The sequence below is a fragment of the Lissotriton vulgaris genome, chromosome 8 (genome assembly GCF_964263255.1).
Source record: "Lissotriton vulgaris chromosome 8, aLisVul1.2, whole genome shotgun sequence".
NCBI classification, from domain to species: domain Eukaryota; kingdom Metazoa; phylum Chordata; class Amphibia; order Caudata; family Salamandridae; genus Lissotriton; species Lissotriton vulgaris.
The window spans coordinates 172,676,919-172,704,080 of record NC_141696.1 but is presented as its reverse complement, the minus strand read 5'-3'; the positions used below and the strand labels follow the sequence as shown (position 1 = coordinate 172,704,080).

The 27,162-nt window shown below is 43.6% G+C and overlaps 1 protein-coding gene across 1 annotated transcript in view; it reads left to right on the top strand.

The window, feature by feature from the left end:
* The window catches only part of TENM4 (teneurin transmembrane protein 4), a 1,632,468-nt gene that overhangs the window by 962,226 nt on the left and 643,080 nt on the right, over positions 1-27,162 (top strand). Inside the window, exon 8 of the mRNA XM_086933907.1 lies at positions 17,361-17,630. Within this exon, the coding sequence (XP_086790033.1) occupies positions 17,361-17,630 (270 nt within the window). The remainder of the gene's footprint in view (positions 1-17,360; positions 17,631-27,162) is intronic.

Here is a 27,162-nt window from a genome sequence, read left to right as displayed (position 1 = left end):
GTCTGATGGCTCTGATTTGCACTGCCCCAAGTTCCTCTGACCCCAAAGCATGGAGTTACACCTAGTTCATATATTTCCACTATGACCACTCTTGGAGGTACTTCAATGCCTCCTTGTTTTTCACGATCTTTACCTGTTGTTGTTTAAAATTCGATTTAGTGCAGAGACTGCAAACTCAAAAAAACATATGGGTTGTGAATTACTAAAAGGAGAGTGCTTTAGTCATTTCAACAGCTTGCTTTGAAGTCTAATTGATGAACTATATTTATTCAATTACGTCCAGTTACTTAAATGTGTTGTGTACACAGTCGCAATGTCCTTTTTTATCCAGAAGACAAGAAATGTCTCTGAGTTAATCTCTTTTTTACGTCAAAGGTTGACAAGACAGGAAAGTGTGAATCAGCAGTGTATATTTTGGCTTCCACAAATAACACCTTAGTTTGTTGGCAGGCACTGTTCAGCTTGTAAAGAGCTTGTCCCTTTCTTCTCAGATCTCCTCTGGGCTGTGTTGATGTCTAATACAGGGCAATGGCATTAAGGTCCTGTCCCTTTGGGATGGTAGTGACAGTGGTGTGGATGAGAACCACTGGCGTGCGGGCTTCCACTGGAAGGTGTATTAGATAGCTGGACTTTTATCAGCGTAACAGACGGTATGTACAAAGTCAAGATATGGAAATCAGATGCAAGTAAACTAAGGAATCTCATTCTGAATCGAGGGTACATTTTCTCAATTCCTATAATACGGAACACATTCCATAGGACACCTTATGGACCCTGGGTAGAAGGATCCAAGAGACCTAATACTATTTGGCACATTCATCGGTGTTCTCCTACCTGCATAAATGGAGCAGAACCACTCTGGTACATCTTTATATGATCAGATTCTTAGAGCTGTGGCACTTCACCAGCACCCAGTTATTCAGACTTTGAGAAGTCCTTGTCAGGGGTGGAAAGGAAAGGGGGTTCTCGTTGCAAGTCATGTATCATCCTCATACCACTGGGTCAATGGATTGATCCACCAACACAGCCACAGCCACTGAAATAGCCTCGAAATGGTGACTGGGTAGGACAGTGTACTAGCGTTGGTGTCTTCTTGGAAAGGAAACATTGTGGGTGATCACTGCTGCTGTGTGTCTCATAAATAAGATATGGGCCTTCTGATGCACTCTGCCCGAGTCTAGGCACCATAAGCATGTTTGTACATGCACAATGGTGCATGTGCTTGGGCTGTACACCTCCTGCACCCTACACCTGGACAAACGAGCTTCTACTGCATCTCAGGCTAAATGCCTACTGTGTCTTGTACAAATCTGTAGCCTCACCTACAACAATGGTGGAAACGACTTGAATGAGCAGACATTACACAGGGGAGATGTTGAACTGTCCACTTTACTTACCCCCGTTAGGGATCCATATATATCAGCTTGCTTGTGCTGGAGCACTATGCAGCACTCACAACAAGAGACACTTCTGAAACATACTTTCTGAGCATTTAATGGGTGATTTCTATGGACCTGGCATGCCCCACATTGACCAAAACTTGGCAGTCAATCAAAGTCCTTATTATATGCTGTCTGAGTCGAACAACTGCCACTGCATTTTTTTTTCTTTCTTTTTTTGTTAGGTAAATCCTAGGGTTTGGTGGGGAGCAGCTCCTGTATAGAGGACTCTACAACACCAGCGATACTCTGAATTTGCTCACCTCAAATGCCTGTATTTCTAGCAGAGTTTTTAAGCAGGGGATTAGCACAGTGCCATTGACGCCAAGCTAGAAAGGGACAAAGTCTTTTGCCATTTCTACAGCAAAGTATTTATGCATAGGATTAACACAGTGCAATCCATGCTGAGCTGTAAAATGACAAAAGCCTTTTATCACTCCAGGCACAGTGTTACAGCTTTGGATTGGTAAAATACCATCCAAGCCAACCTGAAATGAATTAAAGCAACCCGATACATATATCGCTATCGTTATAGCTCTCCAGAGAGGTTTAGCTTTATCCAGGCTTAAGGGAGCACCCAGTATAAGTCAAAGCAATTCCCTTTCAAGGTTAGAGTGCCAAATAAATTATGTTAAAAAGAAGCTGAGAACTGGGTAGTTCCTAAATTAAGGTGGAGAGCACCCTACAACATCAGTGACATTCTGAATCTGCTCACCTTAAATGCCTGTCTTTCTAGCATCGTTTTTAAGTGCAGGATTAGCACAGTCCATCCAGTTCGAGCTAGAACACATTCTTTGCCCCCTGACAACAATTTTTGTCTCTGATTTCTCCCACCAGGCAACTCCAGTATCAGGGAGGGAAACCTTAAACAAAATGTCAACTCGCCTGTCTCGTTCACCTTGTAGTTAGGACAGCCTTCACGGAAACAACCATCTTGTACAGCCATGCACAATGTATCTCAAATGAACACACATCATTCACTACACAATATCCGGATTGGATAGTTGGATTCACACATATACACATCTCAGAGTTGAAGAAAATCTAAGACCTCACTTTTAGGGACCAGTTGTATCTTTAGAGGGTAACCCCTCCACCAGTGGTGCAAATAAAGAGGCCTTACCCCTGAACTTTAACCCGCTTCCACCAGTTCCAGTCAATGCATAACCTGGTGAGAGGTGTGTTTGTCACTCTCACAGTGGTTGAGGGTAAAATATGGTGTCCACATTGTGCATTTCTCATTGAAAGGCGAACATTTCCAATGAGATCACTGACCGTCAACGAGAGGATACACGTTAAGTAGACCAAGAAAACGTACAAGCTGGACAGCATGGCTTTAAATGGGACCAATGGCGCATTAATAATGTATGTGTTTGTCTAATAACAATATTAGTGTTAGACATAGTGTTTATTTCATTTCCGCCCTGATTGGAAAACATTTCTGTAATATGGGCGAAGGTCAATCTGTTTGCCCCATTTCACTTTACAAAAGCAAAAAAAATGGTGCAGATGTGGAGGTCATGTTTATTGGGCCAGTGCAAAGTTTATGTACTTGGGGCCATATGTATCATCAAACTATTTTGCATTTCCTAAATAGCGAATTTCAAGGAATCGCTATTTAGGAAATGCAAAATGGTATGTATGAACAAAATCGCTTTTTATTTGCGATTCCTTAAGCTTCCTTATTTGCGAATTCGCATTTTGCGAATTCGCAATTAAGGTATAATTTCCAATGCATTCCTATGGGCCAGGAGGCCCATAGGAATGAATGCAAAATAATTCTCAAATTGCGAATTCGCAATTTGCTAATCTCAATTTGAGAATTATTGCAAGGGTGCAGGGGTGTCTCAAAGACACCCTGTTGCACCCCTGAGAAGAACATGTGTGTGCATATGGCGCACATACATGCCCTATGGGCATGTGTGTGCATCATATGCCACCTTTAAAAATGCCAATTTGTGCATTTCTGGAAGAATTCGCAAGTTACCATCAACTGAAAGTTGGTGGTAATTTGAGAATTCTTAAACAAAATTTGCAAGCTAAAATTGCTACATACATAGCATATAAGGAATCGCAAATTTGCGATTCCCTAAATGCTATGGAAAAATAAGGAATCGAACAAGTTTGCAATTCCTTATTTTGGGAATGTTTCATACATTCCAAAACGTGCAAAACGGCCGTTTGCGAGTCGCAAAGGCCGAAATTCTGCGAAATTCGGCCTTTGCGATTCAAAAACGGCTTGATACATATGGCCCTAAGCTCTTGGATCACATCAGTCCTCTTAACCAATAGACTACAAACCCCTTTGCAGAGTTTGCATGGTTCCAGGGAAGTGTGTGAGTGTTACCTGTTGGAGGTAGTGCACTTAGTAACAGCACTCGGCCAAAAAATGACTGGGTAAGCATGCAGTCATCTATGAAACAATCAGCTCCATGTCCAATGAAACAGGAGCTACAAGTCTCATTTTAATCAGGAATTCCAAAAGTGCACACATCTCAAATATATGTCTAACGAAGTGTTTCAGTATGTGGAAAGAAGTAGAGAAATTGCTTGTCTTCACTTTGTAAAAACACTTTGTGGCTGTTGGCACATCAAAAAGTCCAGAGTCAATAGATTTCATCTGTTCTCTTTATTAAATCAAACATGAACTTGGCAGACCTGCAAAACCTGAATCATTCATTTGGTGTGTAGTGCTTGTTCAATTAAAGCAAAGGTGACTTTCAGCAACGATTCTCAATGTGGGGAGGAAGGAAGTTTAACAAGATATATCTTGTGCCCTCCATGAGGAACCTGTTACTGATGGGGTAGCACTTTTATACCCAGGCATCTGCTAGTATTCTATTTACCTGTCCTCCCATCTTTCTTGTGCATAAGAGCAGGCGTGCGTGGCTAGTCACAAAGGTAACTCACACTTATCAGTATGTTTATTCTTACACTTTTGAGTAACGTTACTACTTACACGTAAAGAGTTGAAGCCAAATTTAAGAGTGGAAGTTACTACTGCGGAAAGAAACTGTATGGTGGTGTTCTAAGTTGCTGTCTGCATTCATTTCTAAAGGAGGGTGTTGCAGTACCAGTGGTTGCCCATGTGTGGTGCTAGAGTTACTGCAGCTCTGAAATGGAGTAATGTACTTCTATTTTGGGACCCTTTTAATCTGTAGTAACTTTATAAGTGCAGTTTGTTGTGTTAATTTATGTTGCTTTGTATAGTGCACTAATCACCCGCGAGGGTATCCAGGAGCCTGAGCAGGCGTGTAGGTGTCTGGCGGCAGTAGAGTTATTCAAAGAACCCAGACTTCAGCTTCTGGCAAAACTCCAGAAGGGAAGAGGAGGAGGAGGAAGACTGATGTGTTGTGGGAGGTTTTTCCCTGTTTTGGGTGCTGTGTGGGAGAACGAGCACCTCCTTGTCTTATTTTGTGAATATGTGGCGCGTTTTCAAGTGAGAGTGAGGCTGAGTGGAAGTGTCTAGCGGGCAGGTGAAAGTGCATGCTGCTGCTCGGGTATGCGCGCCCAGTGCTGTGCCAAGCCTTATATCTGTGTGTGAGGAGTTTGATTTCACTGCATTTATGAATGGAAAGCCAGTAGAGTTCTGGGAGGTGGGATGAGATGTGAGTCTTTGTAAATAGCAATGGGCTTACTCCTTTGTGGGAGGGTGCAAATCCCTCCCTAATCCTCTTGAAATAGCTCCTTACTCCTCCCTAATCCCTGTAAATGTAATGCCACTCCCCCATGTCTCTCCCACATTTACGACTAAAATGTGTACTTACTTGTGCAGAGACTCTGACGTCCGGGAGGAGCTCTCACACAGGGAAAGATAGGAGAGGCGGAGGTGGAACCCAGGGCCAGACTGGGAACCAAAACCGGCCCTGGCAAAGTGCTCGGCCAGCCCCCCCTCCCCACCCAGGGAGGGGGGGGGGGGATTGGGGGGGGGGGGGGTTGGAGGTGCCGCTGAGCGCTTTGCTAGGGCCAGCTGCAAAATGGCCCTGTAACAAAATCGGCCCCCAGGGGCTCAAAACCGGCCCCCACCCTTGCGGCGCACCGGGGGATTGCACGGTGCCCGCTATGGCCAGTCCGGGCCTGGTGGAACCTCCGCAAATACATTTGTGAATAGCATTTTGTAGAGCGTTTGTAGTACTATTGTGGTACTAGTTTGTGAATAGGCCCCTTTGTCTTTAATATGCGTAGTACCGTCCTTAACCAAGAACCTGTGATGGGAAGGTCAGACTCTGCCCCCCCTTAAACAAAACACCTGGGGTGAATCCCTCTTTTCCCTTTCAGTCACTGTTCCCCACTTACCATGTGTCTCTCAGGGTCCTGTTGCACGACTTTGACCTTGAGTAAATGCACAAGGGCCATCAATGCGTGAAGGTTAGTTGTAAAGTGTGCATGTCCCTCCAAATGTCATTTACATACACATCAGTACATTGGAGTTAATAATAGAATATCTGCACCCATTGCTACAATGTTTTGTAAAGTGATATTTAGAATACAGCATTGATGCCAGACCATAAGGATAAGAGTCCGTCAAAGACGTATATAGGCAGCTATAATTACCATTCAGTAGTGTGCAATGTATAGAGCTTCTGCAGCTCAGACCCACTGGAACATTGTTAAGAACCAACTGATGCTATCTGGGTAACGCGATCTTCTCAATGCAACCCAGGGCAGACTACTTTTGTGGGTTTTACCTGTCGGCTAACCTTATGACTTTGCCTTGCATACAGCCAGAAACCGGTCCTAGGGTGCTTGATTCCGGTTCAGGGAAGACATGGCCTGGCAGTTCAGGCTGGTCTGTTCCCATGAGGCACAGGGTCAAGACTGATTTGCATATGGCTATGGCTGAACTGCGGTGGCGTGGTGAGCAAAATAACGATGGATTAAACCCAGATCTGTGGCTGGGGGTGAATGTTTGACAATGTTCAACATTCCGTCCATCATCTTTTTGTGTTGCATGATATGAGTGCCTGTTCAGAAAAAATGGGGACTGGCCCTATTCAAGGGAGTGGAGGTTGGGATCCACATAAATGTATCAACATTCTATTCTAGTCAACTTGCACCTAAACAGCGCATAGCTACTCTTAGGCCTCCCAGCGCTGCTAGTGCGAGGCAACTCTACAAGTAATCAGAGGGGGCTATTCTGGAGTACCCCCGTTTTGCGTAATTTACGGAACGATAGATTGTTCGAGGTCAACCTCAGGAAAGTAGGGAGGGTGTTCCACAATTTGGCTACATTGTATGTGCTACCCTTACTCACCATAAATTAATATTGAACGTATGTGTTGTAACAACATGCAGACATCATTCACCATGCTGTCAGAATTCAATTCAGAACAAGAGAATTTAATTATTTCTGAAAATTATGCCAGGATATTAGCCAACAAACAATTGGAATAACATGTTGACAATTGCACACACAGAAATGCACTTCTATGAATGATTTTACTGTACCAAACACCAACATTGTTTACTCATCAAACTTTCTTCATGTTAAATGAGTTATTCAGTCATTACCAACTGCCCAGTGAGATGTACACACTTCGCAATACATGTACTTATATTCTAGAGAAAGAATTCATTTAATCAAGTACCATTCAGGGGTACCTTCAAGTTGACCATAAATCAGGTTCTTAACCATAACCAGTCCATAGAAATGGCACCAAAGAACTCCACTGTGAGGCCTTGGCGTTTCGGTCTCAAAGTGGACCAGCGTTCTATGAGGTCTTCCTCAGGGCTCTTATATGACTGGGCTACACAAGCCAGGTATGTCCAAAGTTCCTTGTTCATGTATTCTGGTGTGAGTCAAAAATAATATTGCAGGATGTTGGTCCCAACATGTCTTCTCTTAGTTAAATGAAGTTGCGCCACTTCTCCATGTTCAGACTGGGTTAGTCAGTCTGCATCTTGTCCAGAGCTCTGACCGGCTGCCTCTATTCCTTTCATGAAGAGATACTGAAAGCAGGGGCAGCTTTTTTTTTTTATGGAATTTTTTGTCACCTGCTATTCTAGCATTGTTTTCTATTTTTTATTTTTTTTAGGTAATTAAATACTGACAGCATAATGAATGAAGTTCACATAGAATGTTGTTATATCATATACCTTCAATATTAATTTATGGTGAGTCAGGGTGGCATATATGTCGAAAACAGTGATATCACTTCCGGCACAGTGGGTTCGGACACACTTTCATTTAGGTAACTCGACATAGTTGAATAAACGACATATTTAGAATGCAAAGGTGATAAGACGACAGCACACTCCAATTAACCCCTTCCATGCGGCCGCGGTTCCCCTGGTGTGCTGTAAACAACACGAACAGGGGCGGGCCGTGACGAACCCCAGCCGTCATCAGCACACGAGCGCCGTAGTGCATGACGGCTGGGGTTCGTCATCAGCATGGAAGGGGTTAAAGATTCACACTGTATGTTTTTCATGGCTTCCCACCCATGCTTCCATTAGTCTTTCGAATAAGGGAAACGTCATCAAGTCAAGGAAGTGCAAAACGAGAGGGCATTCAAGAGCCCTGTTAGAGTGGCCGCAGAGGTGGCCCGTGAGAGCTGGTGCAGCCGAGTGTAAAGGCATGTATTTAGGTCAGAGAAGCCTGGGGGGTGATGCATGAGAGGGCACGGGGAGCAGTGGCGCGCGGGCTATTAACCTAATAGGTTGCATCAACGTCTCCAGGGCTGGTCCCTGCTGCGTTAGGGCCTGCATTAGTAAACACAGCATTTCTCCAGCACCGCCGCCGTCCATAGTAGCAAGGCTGCACATTAAATCATAGACAGAATGGCTAAACAGGTCAGGGGTGGCGGCGATTGGTAGTGGATGGAGCCATGCAACAGCAGTGTATTATATATAATTTACATGCATTCATATGTGTTTACATTATAAATATTTACAGTTTTGGGCAAGGGCTGATGAAGTGGTTTTACGCAGTGCTACATCCGGGAATAGAATCGTGGCCACTAGATCACATCACCACCTCTTGCCTCCCTTCAGCCCCTCTCCACCATCACCGCCAAGCTCAGGGGTCTTGCTATAGGGCCAGTGCAATACAATAATGCTTTATCGTACATGTAAAGAGTGAGCCGTGCACTGCTCTGCTGCAGCATCTCTCCCACAGTGCAATGTTATGCTCTGTTGATGTGCTTGGCAGTTCGGGCTAGACTGTTCCCATGAGGCACAGGGTCAAGATTGATTTGCATATGGCCAGGTCTACACTGAGGTGGCATGGTGAGCAAATGAATGATGGATTTAACCTAGATCTCTTGACTGGGGTGAATGTTTTGATTTGTTCTGCATTCCGTCCATCAATTGTGTGTCTTTTGCTTTCTCGCCCTAAGTGCGCCGGGTATGCCCAGATGTGGGTCCTGGGCTCACTTTGCTACTGGAACCAAGCTATCCTGGCTGAAGAGGGGTAAAACCCCGAAACCGGTCCTAGGATGCTTGTTTCCGGTCCAGGATGGACCTGGCTTGGCAGTAAGGGCTGGACTGGTCCCATGAGGCATAGGTTCAAGACTGATTTGCATGTGACCAGGGCTAAACTGGAGTGGCATGGTGATCAAAAGAATGATGGATTTAACCCAGATCTCTTGACTGGGCTTGAATGTTTTGATTTGTTCTGCATTCTGTCCATCAATTGTGTGTCTTTTATGTTGATGTGTAGGGTGCACTAATCACGCGTAAGGGTATCCAGGCGCTAGAGACCCTGCATGATTATTTGTTCCGGAGCTCTAGAAGTGATAAGGAGGCTCTGATGTGCTGAGGAAGTTTGTTCCAAGTTTTGGGTGTGATGTAGGAGAACGTGCACCCTCCTGCTGTGCTTTTGCAGATGTTAGGGGTACGAGTGAGAGTGAGTCTTGAGCGAAGGTGACTGGCTAGGTGGTGGAAGTGTATTCGGGCAATTCAGGTATGCTGGTCCAGTGTTGTGCAAAGCTTTGTATGTGTGCGTGAGGAGTTTGAATTGGCTGTGTTTGTGGATAGGAACCAGAGGAGCTCTCTGAGGTGAGTTGAGATGTGGGTGCAGCATGGGAGGTTTAGGATGAGTCTTGCCCCTGGCCTGGGTTTATGTGTGAGCTGCTTGGAGATTCCGGTGTAGAGTTTGTTGCCAGGGTTGAATTTGCTTGTGATGAGTGCTTGCGTGATGGTTCGTCTGATGTTCTGTGCAGCCATCTGAAGATCTTTTGGAGGATGTATAGAATGTGGAAGCATGCAGTGCTCACTGCAATGACTTGTGCCATCATATTGAGCTTGTTTTCCAGGTTTTTAGAGTGGTTGGTTGGTGTTGGTCCTAGCTCAGTTGGTCACTGTGTGCTGTCCCATTGGAAGGTCTTGTTTTCGAAGACCAGTAATTCTGTCTTGTTGGAGTTAGATATCAGGCAGTTGGTTCTCATCCAGTCTGCTACCATGGTCATGCAGTTTATTATTTATTTATTTACGAATTATGTAAAGCGCGCGGCTACCCCCAATGGGGGTGTCCCGGCGCTAGATCTGTCAGCAGGAAAGGAAAGGAAAGAGCAATCTAGATAGATGAGAATAACCAGGTTTTCAGGCGACTGCGAAACAGAGCTGGAGTTGGTCAAGTTGGTTCCGGTGGAGGGAGTGTTGTCCATCAGGGAGATGATGAGTTGGGTGCCATCGGCGTAGGAGGTGATCTCGATCAGGGCTGGACTGGCTACCGGGCAGTTTGAAATGCTGCTGAGCTGGGGGCTCCTTTCGTTCATGGCGACCTGCGTGTGCTAAACGAATTTCGTTTTGCTTTAATTATTTCGAAGCACACGCGGGTCTCCATGAATGAAATGAGCCCCGACCGCAGTGAAATCAGCCCCCAGCTCAGCAGCATTCCAAACTGCCCGGTAGTCAGTCCGGCCCTGACCTCGATGTCTTGGGATCGGATGGTGTTGAAGAGCGCTGTCATGTAGACATTGAAAAGGGTAGGTCTGAAGAATGATCCCTGAGGGGCACTACAGATCAGGTTCTTGGACTCTGATGTGAATGATGACAGTCTGACTGTTTAGATTCTTCCAGTGAGAAAGGAGCAGGTCCATTTGAGTGTGGGTCCTTGGATGTCTATCTCGCAGGGTCTTCTGCTCTGGGAGACTGTTGAGTACTGCAGAGAGGTTAAGCAGGATGAGGGTCACAGTTGACATGTCTACAAATGGCTGCCTCAGAGATGCACCACTGAAATGTAGATGTGATCCGAGTCTCTAAACTGGGCTATTTGCAGATAGAATGTTCATGATTTGGACAGAAGGATAGTTGCCAGTGGCATAGCTAGGCCTTATGCCGCCCGTGGCAGCATCTGCATTTGACACCTATGGCGGGTGAATAGAAGAGCGGAGGGGTGGATGGGTGCTGGCTATTTCTGAGGCCACTGCCATGCAACGGCTGCAGGTAGGAGCCGGGGGAGGGGTGGAGACAGCCGCCCCCAAAACTTGTGCCATCCGCGATGGACCGCTCTCATTGCTACGCTGCTGGTAGTAGCCTCTTAAATAGTTAAGTCATTCAGTAGTTTTCAGTGAATCAAATGCATGGAATACTCCAAGACAAGCATGCAATTCCTAAGTACCACAACTTATGTAAGAAATATGACCATGTGGAAAGAATTTATATACAACAAAGTCACAGACAAGAACAGATAAGTGCAAACAAGCTTCTATCTTAGCTGCAAATAACGACTGACTTTGCCTTTTTTTTACCTTCAGGCTTCTTGCCTTCTCTCTAAGGCCTTGTCATCCCTTGTGGACATTGTCGCTGGTAGCTACTGGTACTCTCCATCCTCGAACAGTTGATGAACAAGTTCTTTACTACTTGTTCTTGTTCAAGTACTATTTTCTCTAGTTAAAATTCCATATGCCTCAAAACACTCTGAAGCCTTTACAGGAGGGTTAATAGTGCTTTACAAAAACCCCAAATAAAGCAAATAAATCCAGTCAATCGGGTACCTCTACACATAGTACATCAGATTCTAGTGGACAGACTAGCTGCAGAAGGTATCGCAGGCTAAGTATTATGCCTCCCTATTGGCCCACAGTAAGTTCATTACGCTGTGGAGTTCCACAGGGATCGTCTCTAAGTCCCATCCCATTAAGATTTTATGTGGCTTCTTTAGCAAATTTAATCCAGGATCACTATCTTTCAAAATAACTATGTGCCATCTGCACAGCTGATGAGCATCATCAGTGCAGATGGCGCATAGTTAATCTTAAGCTTAGATGGAGCGGGTGAGGGAGCAAGACTCCGCTTCTGATAAAATGGAGGCTGTGATCATGGATAGTCCTGCCTCCCACTGGGCGCCGGCGGGGTTAGGTGCCCGCCCAATACCTGTACGCTCTGCAAGACCTCCCGGGGCCATCTTAGATGAGGATTTTACCTTCCTTCTATAATTCAACAAAAAGACAGCTTCTGGCTTTATTACAAAATATTCCCTTACATACCCAACGTGGCCCATTATCCTATTATACGAAAAATGATAGGATCAGAACTTGACTATTACAATGTAAAAGCATTGGATTCAAAGATATCATAGTAAGAGACAAGAATTCAATGAACATCTGATCGGCCGGTGCTCGCCTAGAAGATCATTGGGGTCCCCCCCCATCTATGGCAGGTTCCAAAGAGTAAGATGAGCAGGTAGATCTCTTTCATACCAGATATCGTTAAAGTGGCGCTCTACTCCTCTGTAACGAAGAAGTGAAACCAACATAGTGGAATTCTGGAAAAATGCTTAAAACATGGTCATTTTGTGGTAAACTTCTTCCTTCATTAGGATCTCTCTGAACTTAACGCCAGGATGCCAAGGGGCAGTGGCACGCGCTATAACAAAATAATATTGTCTGGTGAGAGCCCAATTATTGAACAGTTCAGCACACATCATTCATTTTATTTTTGTCAAAAAGAAAATAAGAATGAGACAAGCAAATTGACAGGAAACTGAACAGTGCATCAAGAACAGCCAGAGCGGATCTGCTACCAGGCAGAGACAGCGGATCTACATGACATGTACCTTTGAAGCTTACATGTCATCCATCACTGACATAAGTAACAGTGTTGTTAAGGCAACATTGGATAGAGACAAGCTCCTCCATTAATTGCGTACACAGTATCTCAGTATGTGGCACATACATTCAAATCAGAAGCAAATTCCCCTTAGGACAAAACAAATGAGAAATGGAACAGACACATGTAATGTCAGGAGATTGAAAATCTGTGAACACATCTTGACACAATCCTCCAGAACAATCTTACAGAAGTGGATGGTATTCAAGTGGTAAACCTCTGCAGATCTACTCATTGTATGTGCCTATTGCAATACATATGTACCTTCAGGGATTATATATATATATATATATATATTCACTGAAAAAACCATAGGTTTCACACCAGTTATAGTTAGCTTGAAATTTTACTGACATAAAACCATTCAAATTCCCACGTTATAGTTAGTTGGACTCACTATAACTTGCGCGCCTGCAATGCACTGCTGATGACGTCACATATTACATCACTCATGACATGGTCAGTGACATCACTCATGACATCACTGATGACACCATCCAGTGAATGTGTGTCTTTCTGAAAAATAAATAAGTGTCTTAATGTATGTTTTTTTTTTTAAATGATTGGTTAACTGGCTTATTAAGTGTATCTTAGTGAATACATATATTAGCGCGTATTGTTTAAATATTTAAATGTTTGTATCAGTGTTTCACTTTGTGTATAAGTGGCTGCATGGGTTGGTGAGTAGCTACATGTGTGTGTATATGGGTTATTAGTTGTTTTTTTTAGTATCAGTATGAGTGTCTGTATGGTTTGTTGGGGGTGTTACTTAGCACATAGATGCATCAATGACTGACTCTCTGTATATGTTTTGAAGACAGCATATGTGCAGGACTGTATGGGTGGATGAATGTGTATATGTGTGTGTTAGTGAGTGAATGACTGTCTCACTAGTGTCTTTAACAGTAACTACATATGTTTTAATCTAGTATTTGTGAGTATTGATGTATATAAGTGAGAATATGTGAGAGTGAGAGATTGAAAGTGTTGTTGTTTAAATAAGTATGTGTTTCTGTAAGTGATTGTTTAAGAGAGTAAGTATGTGTAAGTTTCCTTAGAAGTAAGGTGGTAGTGTGTGTATAGCTGTATATGCAAATAAATGGATGTTCATTAGTTTTTTTGCATGTGTGACTATGTGTGTGAGTAACTTTTGGATGACTGTCAGTGTGTAACAGGATGTATAGGTGTATCACTACATATGATGAGTGAATATATGTATCAGTGACTATATAGAACTGTTGGTGAATGTGTATATAGATGGTGGTATTACTGAATTGGTTGTTGTAACTGGTATGGGTATCTCTATTTATTTGAAAATGTTAGTTTCTATTTTTGAATATGTGTTTCAAGGGTTACATTACACTGAAAGGAGGTCTGTCACTCTGTCACAAGGATGGTGTCATCAGTGATGTCATGATTGATGTCACTGACCATGTCATGAGTGATGTAATATGTGATGTCATCAGCAGTGCATTACAGGTGTGCAAGTTATAGTCAGTCCAACTAACTATAACGTGGGAATTTGAATGGTTTTATGTCAGTAAAATTTCCAGCTAACTATAACTGGTGTGAAACCTATGGTTTTTTCAGTGAATTTAATAGGTTTTTTAAATGCTAATTCCTAACTATAACTGGTGTGAAACCTATGGTTTTTTCAGTGAATTTCATAGGTTTTTTAAATGCTAATTCCTAACTATATATAGGGCCTCAAACCTATGTTTTTTCATTGAATTTGAAAGGTGTTTTTATAGCAAATTTCTACAGCTATGAAATGTAATATTTTTTGTAATAAATCCTCTTTTGTATATTTATGTAATACTATTTTTTTCTGTTTCTTTTTCTTTTTTTTTTCTTTTTTTTTTAACCCTGGAGCGCTCCCGGTGCGCGTACCGGTGAGCGCCCCGGAAAGCGCAGACTTATGACGCGCCCGGGTGCGCGTACCGGTGAGCGTCCCGTTAGCGCTATTGCCGCGAACGAAAACAACATTGTGACGTATCGCGTAGCCGCGTCCGCGTGATACGCACGGCGTAAGCGCACCCGGAAGCACCCACGCGCATACGAACGCACTACGTAAGCGCCCCTGCGTTTTTACACAGGGCGAACAACACAGATCAGAAAATAGAAAGTCCTGTGGTTAACACTTCACTTAAGTTCTTAAACAGTCCGTAAGTTATGAGCCGAGCCGAAGATGGCCAGCGGGTCAACATTAGTACTGCAAAGCATTACTGGGAAAAGGAGAAGCGACCAGATTCATGCCTAAGTAACATAGCTCGAGCCAGGAATAGAGGACGAACCACAATCTATAAGAAAAGTCTTCAGTAAGCATAAGCATTGATTCAATCTGAAATCCTGGACACAGATGTCCCCTTACTCATCTGCGGACTTCAGTTAATCCATGCAGTAGTCGAAGCAGTGACATAAATCAAAACTCACAAGCACATAGCCTTCCCCACTTCCCAACAATACCGCCACCTTTGATATGAATATATAGGGCATTTTCTGCATGGCTGATGATGCCAAGGAGCACAAGGGGGTATACATCTCTCGCAGATTTCCAGCTTGCAGTTGTGTCCAGTCTGGAGAAAGGTTGATGGCTCCTGACATATGGTGGTCTGTCTACAAAATCAATTGCAAGTGGTCTGGACATTCGCCACACAAGAGGGTCAGGGGACCGGCTTTGCCTAAAGTATAAATTCTTTATTCTGAAATGCAGACAAGGCTGAACTGGTGCTTTCAAAAACACTACAAGTCTCCCTACCATGCTGTGCAATCACAATAGGTGCAATACTCACTATACTAATTCAACACTAATCGTTTAGGGTTCCGGAGTAACATGCTACTCGCCAAAAAAGCGCTTCAACACCCCATCAGGGGTAACAAGCACTGTATAAAGGCACACCTTTTTCCCTCTTCTATCCTTCCGCTATCCTTCTCAATCCAAATAACTCACTAATATCCACCACTCAAATTACTTTCATAATTCACTATACTAATTCACCACTAATCCTTTATAGGTTTGGAGTAGCGGGCTACTCACCAAAAAAGCGCTTCAATGCCCCATCAGTGGCAACAAGCACTATATAAATGCAAACCTTTTTCCCCCTCTTCTATACCTCCGCTATCCTTCTGAATCCAAATAACTGACTAACCTATACACCACTTAAATTACTTTCATATTTCACTATACTAATTCACCACTAATCCTTGATGGGTTCCGGAGTAGCGTGCTACTTGCTGAAAAAGGGCTTTGACGCCTTGTCTGGGGTAGTAAGCGCTGTATAAATCAAATTACAATGCAATACAAAAACTATTTTAAATTTCCCAGGGAAACAAGCATTTTACTTTTACCTTGTGGAGAGATCACCCCTACAGTGTAGAAATGCCATTGTTTCATCTTTTTGTAGTAATTTGGAACGGCCAGTCGGGGGTGCTTTAGAGCTGCTATCTCTATCTTACCTCACATTAGGAAGCACAGGCCCTAGATGGATGAAGCCTTCGAGGAAAGAGAGGACTGGGAAGTTTCTTGTTTCTGACCTAACTTCACTCCTCTATAGGCCAAAAGGAAAAGAGCTATGACAGCTGAAGTTTGGCCATCTTGTGGAGAAATCTCTATGAAACCACTTGTTATATTATTACACAAAAGTGGCAATAAGGGCTGTGTGTACAAATATTTTACTGCCATCGAGGCATCACACAACATATCTCAATTTGCTTACAGTCACTGATGTGTTAAACACATTATAAATAATAATAAAAACATATATTTAAATCCCTGCAGGACCAACTCATCATTGTTTCTTGCAAACAGTGTAATACTAGCACTTATTGTGCAAGCACTAGAGACAATCCGGTTTGTGTTTAGAGTTGTATAGGTGTTCATTGCTGTTATATTTGTATACATTGAAAGCTTTTGGTTATCACTTTGTATTATGTGACTTGTATACAAATGTTATTAACTCAGAATTTTCTTAATTTATACTTTTCAATCTAACATTTTTAAAGCATTAATTCTAAACAAAATGTGAAATATTGTACACTTATTCAAATGTTTTCTCATTAGATCCTACTGCACCTTTAGCAATTTTGGGGAACATTCCCATACCTTTTCCACCCTGCAAGGGAATTTCTACTGGCCATGACAGGAGTAAATCTCCAACCAATTTCACTGTGCAAATTTGGTAGGAAAAAAGTTTGTCAATACAACTCAAGTTGTGGGTGTTCTGAAACTTTCCAGGGCCACACTGCCAGGGTCAGTAAGATTGGAGGAGGTGAGCTTAAGATTGTCCAACAATCAGACTGGCATATAATGTTAAAATATATTATTCGCCAAGCAGGGTTTATGAGAGGGGCCTAAGAGGCAGTAGAAAGGGAGATGAATGCGGATTAGTATAAGTACTAAAAGAGAAAACACAATATTTTGTAATAAGCAAAATTTTTGAGGACTTTCAAAACCAGAGAGGGAGAGAGTGTGTATGCGTTTTTCTCTGTGTGTTTATTAAAATTCCTGGAGAAATCCAACAGACATCTCAGCATGCACAACTGAAAACATCTGTAGCCAACTATTTATCAGAAAGTAAATTTATTAGGGGGATGTAACAGCCCAAAAACTCCCTAGAAACTATGCCCCTGCACACCACCCAACAATTGCCTACTCTTTCCCACTCAAAGTTAGATTTAGAGTTACAATGGCTTGAGAATTAACATGCCAAACCATTTTTGATTTAGAGATACATATATAGGATAAAGCCTAGTAAAAGATGTTTTATGTGTTTTGCTCTCTAGTATTCCTGCAGGACTCCTCTTGGTTAATATGCTTTCTGTATTGCAGTGACTTCCTGTAACCGCCTTGTTGCGCTTTTGTTTCCACAGGAGCCAACTTCTCTCTGAGAGACCTCGGGCTCACTGAGGTGACCCCGCCCCACGGAACATTGTACAGGACTGACATCGGGCTGCCTCACTGCGGCTATTCCATCAGCGCCGGCTCGGATGCCGACACTGAGGCGGACATGGTACTCTCTCCAGAGCACCCTGTCAGGCTCTGGGGGCGAAGCTCCAAGTCGGGCCGAAGCTCTTGCTTGTCCAGCCGGGCCAACTCTAATCTCACGCTTACCGATACGGAGCACGACAACACAGATAATGGTGAGTTCCGGGCCTACTGAAATAAGTTCTTTCCTTTAGCATTGTGACAAGTTTTATGAGGAATGGTTCCATCTTACTAGTCCATTGTAAGTTCCAGTTGTACTATCCCTTGTCCAGAAAGATCTTGCAAAATGTTTCTACTTTTTCATGAAGTACATAAGTATTGTTCTGTGAATCCTGTTCCTTCTCTGCAGTCAGCAATAACAATTTAGCCTACTTCCCATAAGGGTACAGCTTTTTCAAGATGTATTTTTATCTTTGCTGTTAACTTTGATCTCATGTTCCTATTTTCTGGCCCTGTTATTCTTTATGAGTGAACTACAGTGTGGAAAGTTGTGAAATGTTTTCAGAGAATGCTGGACATTCATTGAGTTATGTCAATTAGTGCGATTCTGGCTGTGGTTTAGCACTTAGTTCTTGTTTTTTTACTTGTTCTCCTTAAAAATGAAAGTCTAACTATGCTAGAATGGAAGGAATGTTATGTGGGCTGAATATCCAGCACAGGTTGAACATCTCACATCTGATTTGGAACCACTTGACTTAAGTTTAACCTTGTTGATCATCATCTCTAGATTGTGCATGGTGTGGGTGCAAAGAATTTGCTACCAGCTTGATGACTGCCTCAATGTCCTCTCAGAGATAAGGGGATTCAGGCTGTGGTACCTGCTTCTTTATGACTAAAGTTAGGCAGGAAACGAATTGATAACTGTTTGCATAGCCAATCAGAATCTGTTTACAAATGTACATATCACTGGTGATTGCTACAAATGCTTGACTGATGTTTACAGCACCATTTACAAAAAACACATATTTGTTTCGGGTTATCTGCAAAGTATGTTCAGGCACCTCAGGTTATAACCTTAAAATAAGTTGTGGGAAATAACATTGTTTCTTTGAGTTCCTCTCATTGTCTAGAACAATGGTTTTTACAATAGTCTATTGTATCCAGTCAAGTCAAGTCAAAAAGGCTTTATTTTGATAAAAATTATCATAAAAGCTTCATAATAAAAATACACAAGTTCATTTGTTTTTAAAAGAGAAAAAGGAAGATACAGCAATTTAATTACATTTAACTTTAAAAGTCTTAATTTTCAGATAAAAGAAGCATATCATAAGTGATTAATTAAAAAAGAATTAAACATTTTCTTTAAGCCTTTTGCTTCTAATGCACCAGGCCCATGATAAAAATTTAGAAAGGGTACAGACATACAGTGGGCGAGAGTGCGACATTAGAATGCGTAATGCCTCAATGTGGTGCCTAGTCCCTAACAGGCGGCACAATTGCTTAAGCCATCTTCTTCTTGGTCGGGCATACTCCTGGCACTCAAACATAAAATGTGCCACTGACTCTTGTCTAGATGTACAAGTGGGGCAAAACTCTGTGGTCTGTGCTGGCGGTTTCCACCGAGATGTAAAAGCATGCAGAGGAAGAGTCCCAGTTCTAAATTTAAAGTAAAGGGTCCTATCAAATGGTTTCTCAATGATATCCAAGTAGAGTTCCCGAATTGGTAAGTCCTTGAATTTCAAAAAATCCTCCGTTAGTCTACCCAATGTGCGGTTAGTACTCCGTTGAGTCAAAATCCAATTCCAGTACAGACTCTTGAGTGTTGCCTTTGGTGGAGAAGACCTATTTGCCCAGGCTTCACTTAGGCCCAAGTTGTACAAGAGGGATTTCATGTCTCTCAACCATTTTATTCTGTGCCACCCTGGTAATGACATTATTTCAGAGAGCCCTTTGGCATATTTGGCAAGCTCCGGGACTCGCCACAGCCGGGCCCATAAAAGTAAGGGCCGGAACTTTGCTATATCTCCAATAGGTCGGCAACCTAAATCAAGCATTAATGGGGCCATGGGAGTACCTTGGGGAAGTGACATGATGGCCCTACAAAACTTCCTCTCAGATATTGACAATTCACTGATATTACTTGAGCCCCATAGCTCTGCCCCATAGTGAGCCCCATTGTATCCTCTTTCTGTAAGCATTGCTCCCACTCAAATGGAAGAGGCAGTTGTGCGAGCGGCGTATTCTGTTATATCTAATCATTGACATTCTGCACAGATCTTTGTATATCAGTCTTTGGTTGTAACCATTAAATAACCCTCATCACTGGTCATATGGACCTTTTCTCATCGATAAGGAGAAATGAAAAGGAGCAATCTTAAACTGTGAAGAGTGAAGTCCATTTGGGGCTTCACATTAATCAATGAGGAGAGTTGGTATGAGTTAAAGGGTTTTATTAACAATTCTAATAGAATTCAAATTTTTATTCAGGGAATATTACCAAATTAGTAAAGATGATAAACTAGAGATGATACATCAATCGTGTTCCATAAAGGAATTTACCTAATCTAAATTAAGTATTAGAATGGCAATTTCATATTTAAGTCAAGGAAACTTACAGCATCGGCAGTGGGAGAGAAAAACATCCCATGCAACACAACAGTGGAAAACACGCCTTTCAATGCTAATGTATAAATCGCTGTTAACATGGCATCAGTAGTTAGGCTAACTTAAATCAGTACATTATGTTATTTCATATGTATGGTTGCAATGAATAATTATGGCTACCTACTACAAAATTAGCATTTATTATACCTGTATAATTTTACGTAGAATTTTGCACTCTTTAGTTAAATGCGTTTTTGTTTATAAAATTAGAAAATTTGCACGATCAGCTTTCCTCTTTGAACCCCAGTTCTGAGAGAGTTCCTTTTCAAATGTAACATTATTAGGAATAGCGCCTCCCAATCAGCACTTCATAGGCACTGCTCTTTGACAAGAATAAAGCGAACAAAAGGTGATGATGGACGGAGACGCAAAAACTTTTCAGACACTCAGCTTCAGTCACAGATCTGTGTTGAATCCATCATCGTTCTTTAGCTCACTTCGTCACCCCAGTTCAGACACAGCTGTATGCAAATCAATCTTGATCCTGTGCCTCATGGGAACAGTCCAGCCCGAACTGCAAAACATGTCTTCCCTGGACCGGAAACAAGCATCCTTTGACCGGTTTTGGGCTAACACCCCTCATCAGCCAGGAATTTTGACAAGAATAGAGCAGCCCATTGTAGTTACTACATACCAACACTTCACTGTTTACTGTTCAGTCATAAAATCGAGTATTCAACAGTGGGAGCAACGCTTTCTCGTGTCAAGATATCCCTGGATATTGTTCTTCCGTAAGATCAAGTGAGTCCAGTATAGATACGCCTTCTACATATCAGCACTCCCTGGGTATTGTTTTTCCTTAATAATAGATGAGTCCAGTGTAGATACACCTTCTACATATCATAACTCCCCTGGGTATTGTTCTTCCATATTAGGTGAGCCCAGTGTAGAGATGCCTTCTAAATATCGGATGGTTACTGTTCTTCTGCTTTTCCATAAGAATGTGGCTCTTGATTGGAGAAGCCCTTTGCATGTCAGCGCTTCACTGGGTAGTGTTCTTCCATTAGAATAAGTGGAACCAATGTGAAGAAGACTTTATGTATCAGCACTTCCATGGATACTGTTCTTCCACATGAATGGAAAAGTCCGATATGGGAATGGTTATTTCCGTACCAACGTGTCACTGTTTACAGCTTCACTGGTTGCTTCCTGTTATAAAATAGACTAGGCCACTGTAGGAACAGTGCTTTCCCATGCCAAGACGTGCCGTGGTATACCTCTTTCATAAGAAAACATTTCAACATTTCCTTAGGGTACCGTTCTTCCAGTAGATGTTACTCTTGTACAAGACAAGTTCTCTATGCCAATATTTCCGGGATGACGTTCTTCTGTAGTAGTAGGTACCTCTATTCGGAAATCCTTCACTACATGCTTCACTATATCAACACTTCACATGGAACTATTAATCCATATGAAGAAATGATGCCTTGTCCACATCAACACCACCTTCATTCAGAGTTTGATTCTTTTCGTATTTTTCTTTCATTCAAAGTTTGATTCTTTGGTGCCTGTACTCTACAAACTCTTTCTCCCTACCCGTTTGCTACTGTTGAACGAAACACAGAATTACAAGATGTGGGTAAAGTTGCTTACAAACATTATGAATCATTACTTTGCAATTGTGAAGAATCTTTGAATGTTCTTATCCAGATTACAGATCTGGGTAAATTAATATACCCACGTAGGAAATTATTTTTTACGCCTTCACTGTGACAGCTTCAAACGCATCTGCAGCATTATAAAGCTCTTCTGTTGGTGAAGGTATTTAAGGCTTACAAAAACTCTAATGTAGTCTGTTTTCAAACCTTTATTTGAAACTTTGCATTTTGTTCAGTGATTTTAAGGAGATATCATTTGTGTCAACTGTACATATTAAGACCCAGAATGTATTTGTCACTAACTAACCTGTATAACTAAATGGCTAGCTATCTGGCTGTTAGTAAGGCTTCACTATGTTATGTTATCTTGGCTTGTAAAGCAGGACAGCTGCCCCAGCAAGGATTACTAGTGTAATCATCATGCTTTAGAGGAGATAAAAAGGGGAAACTTACAATGTTGATACTGGTAGGGTTATTGACCAGACCAGATGATGTCAGTGCTATTTGATCACCTTAAAGATGTGTCTGTGTTGCTCCAACTTGCTGTGTATTCACCAATTGATATGACTATCTAGATGATCATTTATTTAACACCATTTTTTGTTAAGCAATGAACACCACAATTGAAGCATCAGAAGGAAGGAAAAGATCCTGTGGTATAGAGCTATTGATCTGTGTGCTTTGATGAAGGCCCGCTTTGAGGATCTTTGCCCTCTCTGGATTTTTATCTTTACTTGGTCATTCTTTTTGGATTTTTGTTCTGCGATGACATGCCAGGTCTGCTATCAACAGTGAAAGTTGGAACCATGATCTGATTCAGTAGGAAAAAGGTGGACCATTACATTTCATACTCAGGGATATTGTTAATCAAGGTCTGGACAGAGTAAGAGGAAGATGTAACATTGTTGCATGAGGTTCACTCGATGATTCAGCAGACAATAAAATCCAGACTAGTTTTAAGAACGAACAACTGTGCAGATAACCTCCACTAAACCTCTTTGAAAATATAGCTGGCTCAATAATCTTCCTTGAGGAATACTTAACTCATTGTATGAATTTTAGTACTTGGCAGCCCTGTCATTGTATCAGTCACGCAAGATGTTCCAAAGGCTGACTGTTTTCATAACGGAGCATCTAAAAATGCCAAAAGTAAAAGAGAGTGGCGGTCCCAAAGTTGATGCAATCCAATCGCGGTACATCGTATGCAAATGTCTTGAAGTAGAAAATTAAAGAGAGAGCTGGGAGAATTGGAAACCTCAAAATGGTTTAGGTTAAACAGACCATTGAGGAAATGCTGGTGTTAGAGTTTTACAAACTAAAAAAAGAAATACTGTAAAAATATTTGGAGAGAATAGGGACAATGGGACAAAGATAGTATGGAGGAAACCAGGAATTAAAAGCTTATGAAAGGAAAGGTACTGAGATAAATGGATTGCCCACTAGTCTCCTAGTTTGGCAGGTGATTATTTACAGAAAACCCAAACAAAGACCATTGTGAACCCATGGGATGAAATCAATACTCGACCATCCCATGTTATTTGTCTTCTCTCCCGCTCTCTTGCCACTTCCACCTCTTGTGAGGGTAAACATTGTCATTCGTTGTCTTCAGTGTATGGTCATGCCATTGAATGAGTTGAATTTATCTTGGAGAATTATAATACAAATAAAATGAAGTCCAATGAGTGGAATTTCATGTTTCCTCATGTCAAAATACACTTTTTGTTATATTTGTCACGAGAATGTTTTATCATTTAGCAGGTTCTTTTTATGTTGAAGTAGCAAATGTTTATAGCCTCAGTTGCTCTTCTGTCTTGCTGTGAGCATAGATGAACTTGTCTCAGGGCGCAGGATAAAATGTGAGATGCTTTTGAAAATCCCAGAGGTTTACCTCATCCTGCCATCCGTTTACTGCTGCCCTTTTATATATTCAATTGAGGGTGCATTTTGGAGAAATGTGAAAGTTCTGGTGACATTTAGAAACCACTAGGCCTAGGGCCTTGGCGTTGATGATGTAAACAGAAACCTAAATGGCACTATTGGACCATATTACGCAGGTACCCCTTTGTGTCTCCTCCCCATCTGTATGAATATATATAAATATGTATATACTAGTGCACAACTAGCCAGAAGGCAGCGCAGTGCTGTACAGGGCCAGAGACAAGCATAAAGTTAATGAGTGATAGAGGAGAGTCAGCCAGGTTCTTGACACATTGGGCCCAATTCACAAAGGGCATTTATGAGTAGTAAAGCTAGACTTTTGTGTCAGTTAAACATACGTTTTGGTGTTAAGTTTGACTGAGCATAAAAATTCTTAGACTGTTGGTCTCAGTTAAACTTAAGGCCAAAACTTAAGTTTAACTGAGACAAAGTCTAACTTTACTACTCGTTAATACCCTTTGTGAATACCGAAAGTCGTAAAGTTAGACTTTCGTCTCAGTTTACCTTTGTGAATAAGGCCCATTGTATTCTAGTGTTCTTTCATAGAGGTGAGTCTTTCACGCTTTGCTAAATGTTGAGCGGTCCTGATGGATATGGGGATATTGTTCCGGATCCTGAGCGCTGTTGTATTGTTGACGGTCTAGTAGTTGGGGTGGGAGGAGCTAGGTGGGCTGAGGGGAAGAGGTGGGGTCAGGAACAGGAAAGGGCAGTTAGAGTAGGGACGGGGACCAGGCAAGAAGTGATAATAAAGAGCTCCTAATCACAAGTCGTGTCCACGTGTATATGTGGGTTCGGGACACGACAGCTGGCGACGAGGGTGGGATCCAAAGAAACCCCCACCTCACGAGTGCCCCGTCCTGCAGCGTGGAGCGCACTCCGCTGCAACGTGGCCCTGCGGCGCCAGTAGCGGGCCCCCCAGGAGTGGCCGGATCTCCCCTCACGAGTGGACGAGGGTCGAGAAGGAACACAGCGAGCGAGCGCTGAGGTGTCCTAGAAGCGCTGAATCGGAGCGCATGAAAACGGCCGAAAAGGGCGCCGAAAGAAGAGCGCCAAACACCGACCGAGGTAGGCGCGCTGACGAGCGCACAGCGCGCCAACGCCGACAAGGGACCGGAGACCCCTCCGAGGCTGCCCAGGTGAGCCTGATGTGCTGCGCAGGCGGGAGGAGGCGAAAGGAGAGCCCTCAGACACGCGCTGCCCCACATAGAAGCCAGCGCTAACCCGACCAGAGGCAGCAAAAAGCAAGGCAGGCAGCAGGCAACACGCGAGACCAGCGCTGGACAAGCAGTCCCTACCTGAACGCGCTGGGAGAGCGGAGGTCGGCCCAGCTCCACTGTGAGTTCCCCAATAGTGAATGTGTGTGCCCGGAGAGGGAGAGGAACCTCGTGGTGTGCCAGAGGGGGCGGCCATTACAAGGTCAGGCAACTCTAGGGACAAGCCCTGTGAAAACAGAGGGCGGCCATCTTTGAGTCAGGCAGACTCTTCAAACAAGCCCTGGCAACACCAAAAGGACACTATCAAGCGCCACCAACTCGCGAACAGTGCTCGTGGAGCACAGCAACAAACAAGCATTGGTAAAGAAACAGCATCAAAGGTAACGAACAAGCATTGGCATCTACAAACTTACCGACAAACACCAGAAGTGAGGGGAGCGGACGCCTGCCCCTGTGCCCAGAGTCAAGAGTCAAGAGTGAACCCACCTCCTCAGGATGTCCAACAATCGCGCGCAGGATGCTCCAGCTGGAAAGGAGATCAAGGGCACGCATCTGCGAGCGCCAGAACCCCTAACAATCACGACTGGGAGCAGCATGGGCCTCAAGTGGCAGGAGTGGTTGGAGGATTTTGAAGACTATGTCAAGGGCTCCAGGATCGAGTCAGACGAAGACAAAATAATTACTCTCCGCAACCTAGGAGGGCGCGAGATCAGCAAGATAGTGCGAGAGATCCCGACCACGGATGGCGACACCTATGTCAAGGTAAAGGACATACTGAACAACCGTTTCTTGCACAAACGTAACGTTGATTATGAGAGACACAAGTTTCATCAACAGCACCAGGACAAGGATGAGCCACTAACGTCTTTCATACACCGACTAAGGCGCCAGTCCCAGTACTGCGACTTCACAAATTTCTCCCCGGAAGCGGCCATCAAGTCTCAAATTATATCGGGATGCCATTCAGAGTCGCTGAGACGAAGACTACTGAGGAAGCCACAAGAGCTGGCAGAAATTGAGGAAAACTCACGAATATATGATCAAGCTGAAGAGAATGCAGCAGAAATCGAAGTTAAACCCAGCACCAGCCGAGAACATGCCAACCGCGTCTCCGACCGCCGACACGGACGACAGGCCTACCGAGGCAACCCACGAGACCGATCACGTCGATCCAAATTCTCACCTAGACGCCGGACAGATTACCGGCCCAGAGACTCAGAGAGGAGAGACCGACGACCCGAACGCACCAGACGATGCTACCGGTGCGGGTATGATTACCCTCACATTGACTCGTGCCCTGCCATGGGCCAACGCTGTCGAAAGTGCGGCAGATCCAACCACTTTGAGGTCATGTGCAGCGAGTATCACCGAGAACAACGCAGCGGTGCTGATCGACGCACCAGCCAGCCGAGATCTTCAAGAACAGAAACCAAGCGGCACCATGCCAGAGCCATTCAGGATGAACCTGCTCACTCCCCAGCATCATCTCACTCCAGTCGCGAGTCCAGACGGTCCAGATGGGATCGCCGATCCCCTTCGAGAGAATCCAGATCCTCTTCGTCCAGGAGATCGGGCTACACCACCGAGTATGTCAACATCGCTGACAACGACCAGCTCAAACGCTACCCCCGGCTTGACATCATGGTGGGCAATCATGCAGCAAAGTTTGTCATGGACAGCGGTGCCTCTCTCAATTACATATCTGTCGCTGAACACGAACGCATGGTTCCCAAGCCTCACCTGCGCTTTGCACCCGTTCGAGTGTACACATGGATGGCGAGGAAACCACTCCCATGCCTGGGGAAGTTCGACACCACCCTCACTCACGGCGATATCACCATTCCCGCCGTCATTCACGTTATCAAGGGACCAGACGCCGACTGCCTACTAAGTCTTCCGACTGCTGAGCGCCTACGCCTTGTTCACATTCTCTTCAACATAAACGACAGCTCCAACTACGTCGTGAAATACCCTGCCCTCTTCAAGGGCTTGGGCAAACTAAAAGGCCGACAAGTACACCTGCATATCAATGAGCGAATCAGACCCGTCGCTCAACATCCACGGCGAGTACCGTTTCACCTGCAAGCCGCGGTGGCCCAAGAGCTGCAAGACCTTCTGGATGCCGACATCATAGAACGCACCGAAGGACCCACCCCCTGGGTGTCCCCGGTGGTTGTCGTGCCGAAAAAAGGGACCCCCGAGAAAGTCCGCCTATGCGTAGACATGCGCCTCCCGAATACAGCAATCGAAAGGGAGAGACACCCCGGCCCACACCTAAGTGATATGATTACAGCCCTCAATGGAGCCACGGTCTTTTCCAAGCTAGACCTCAA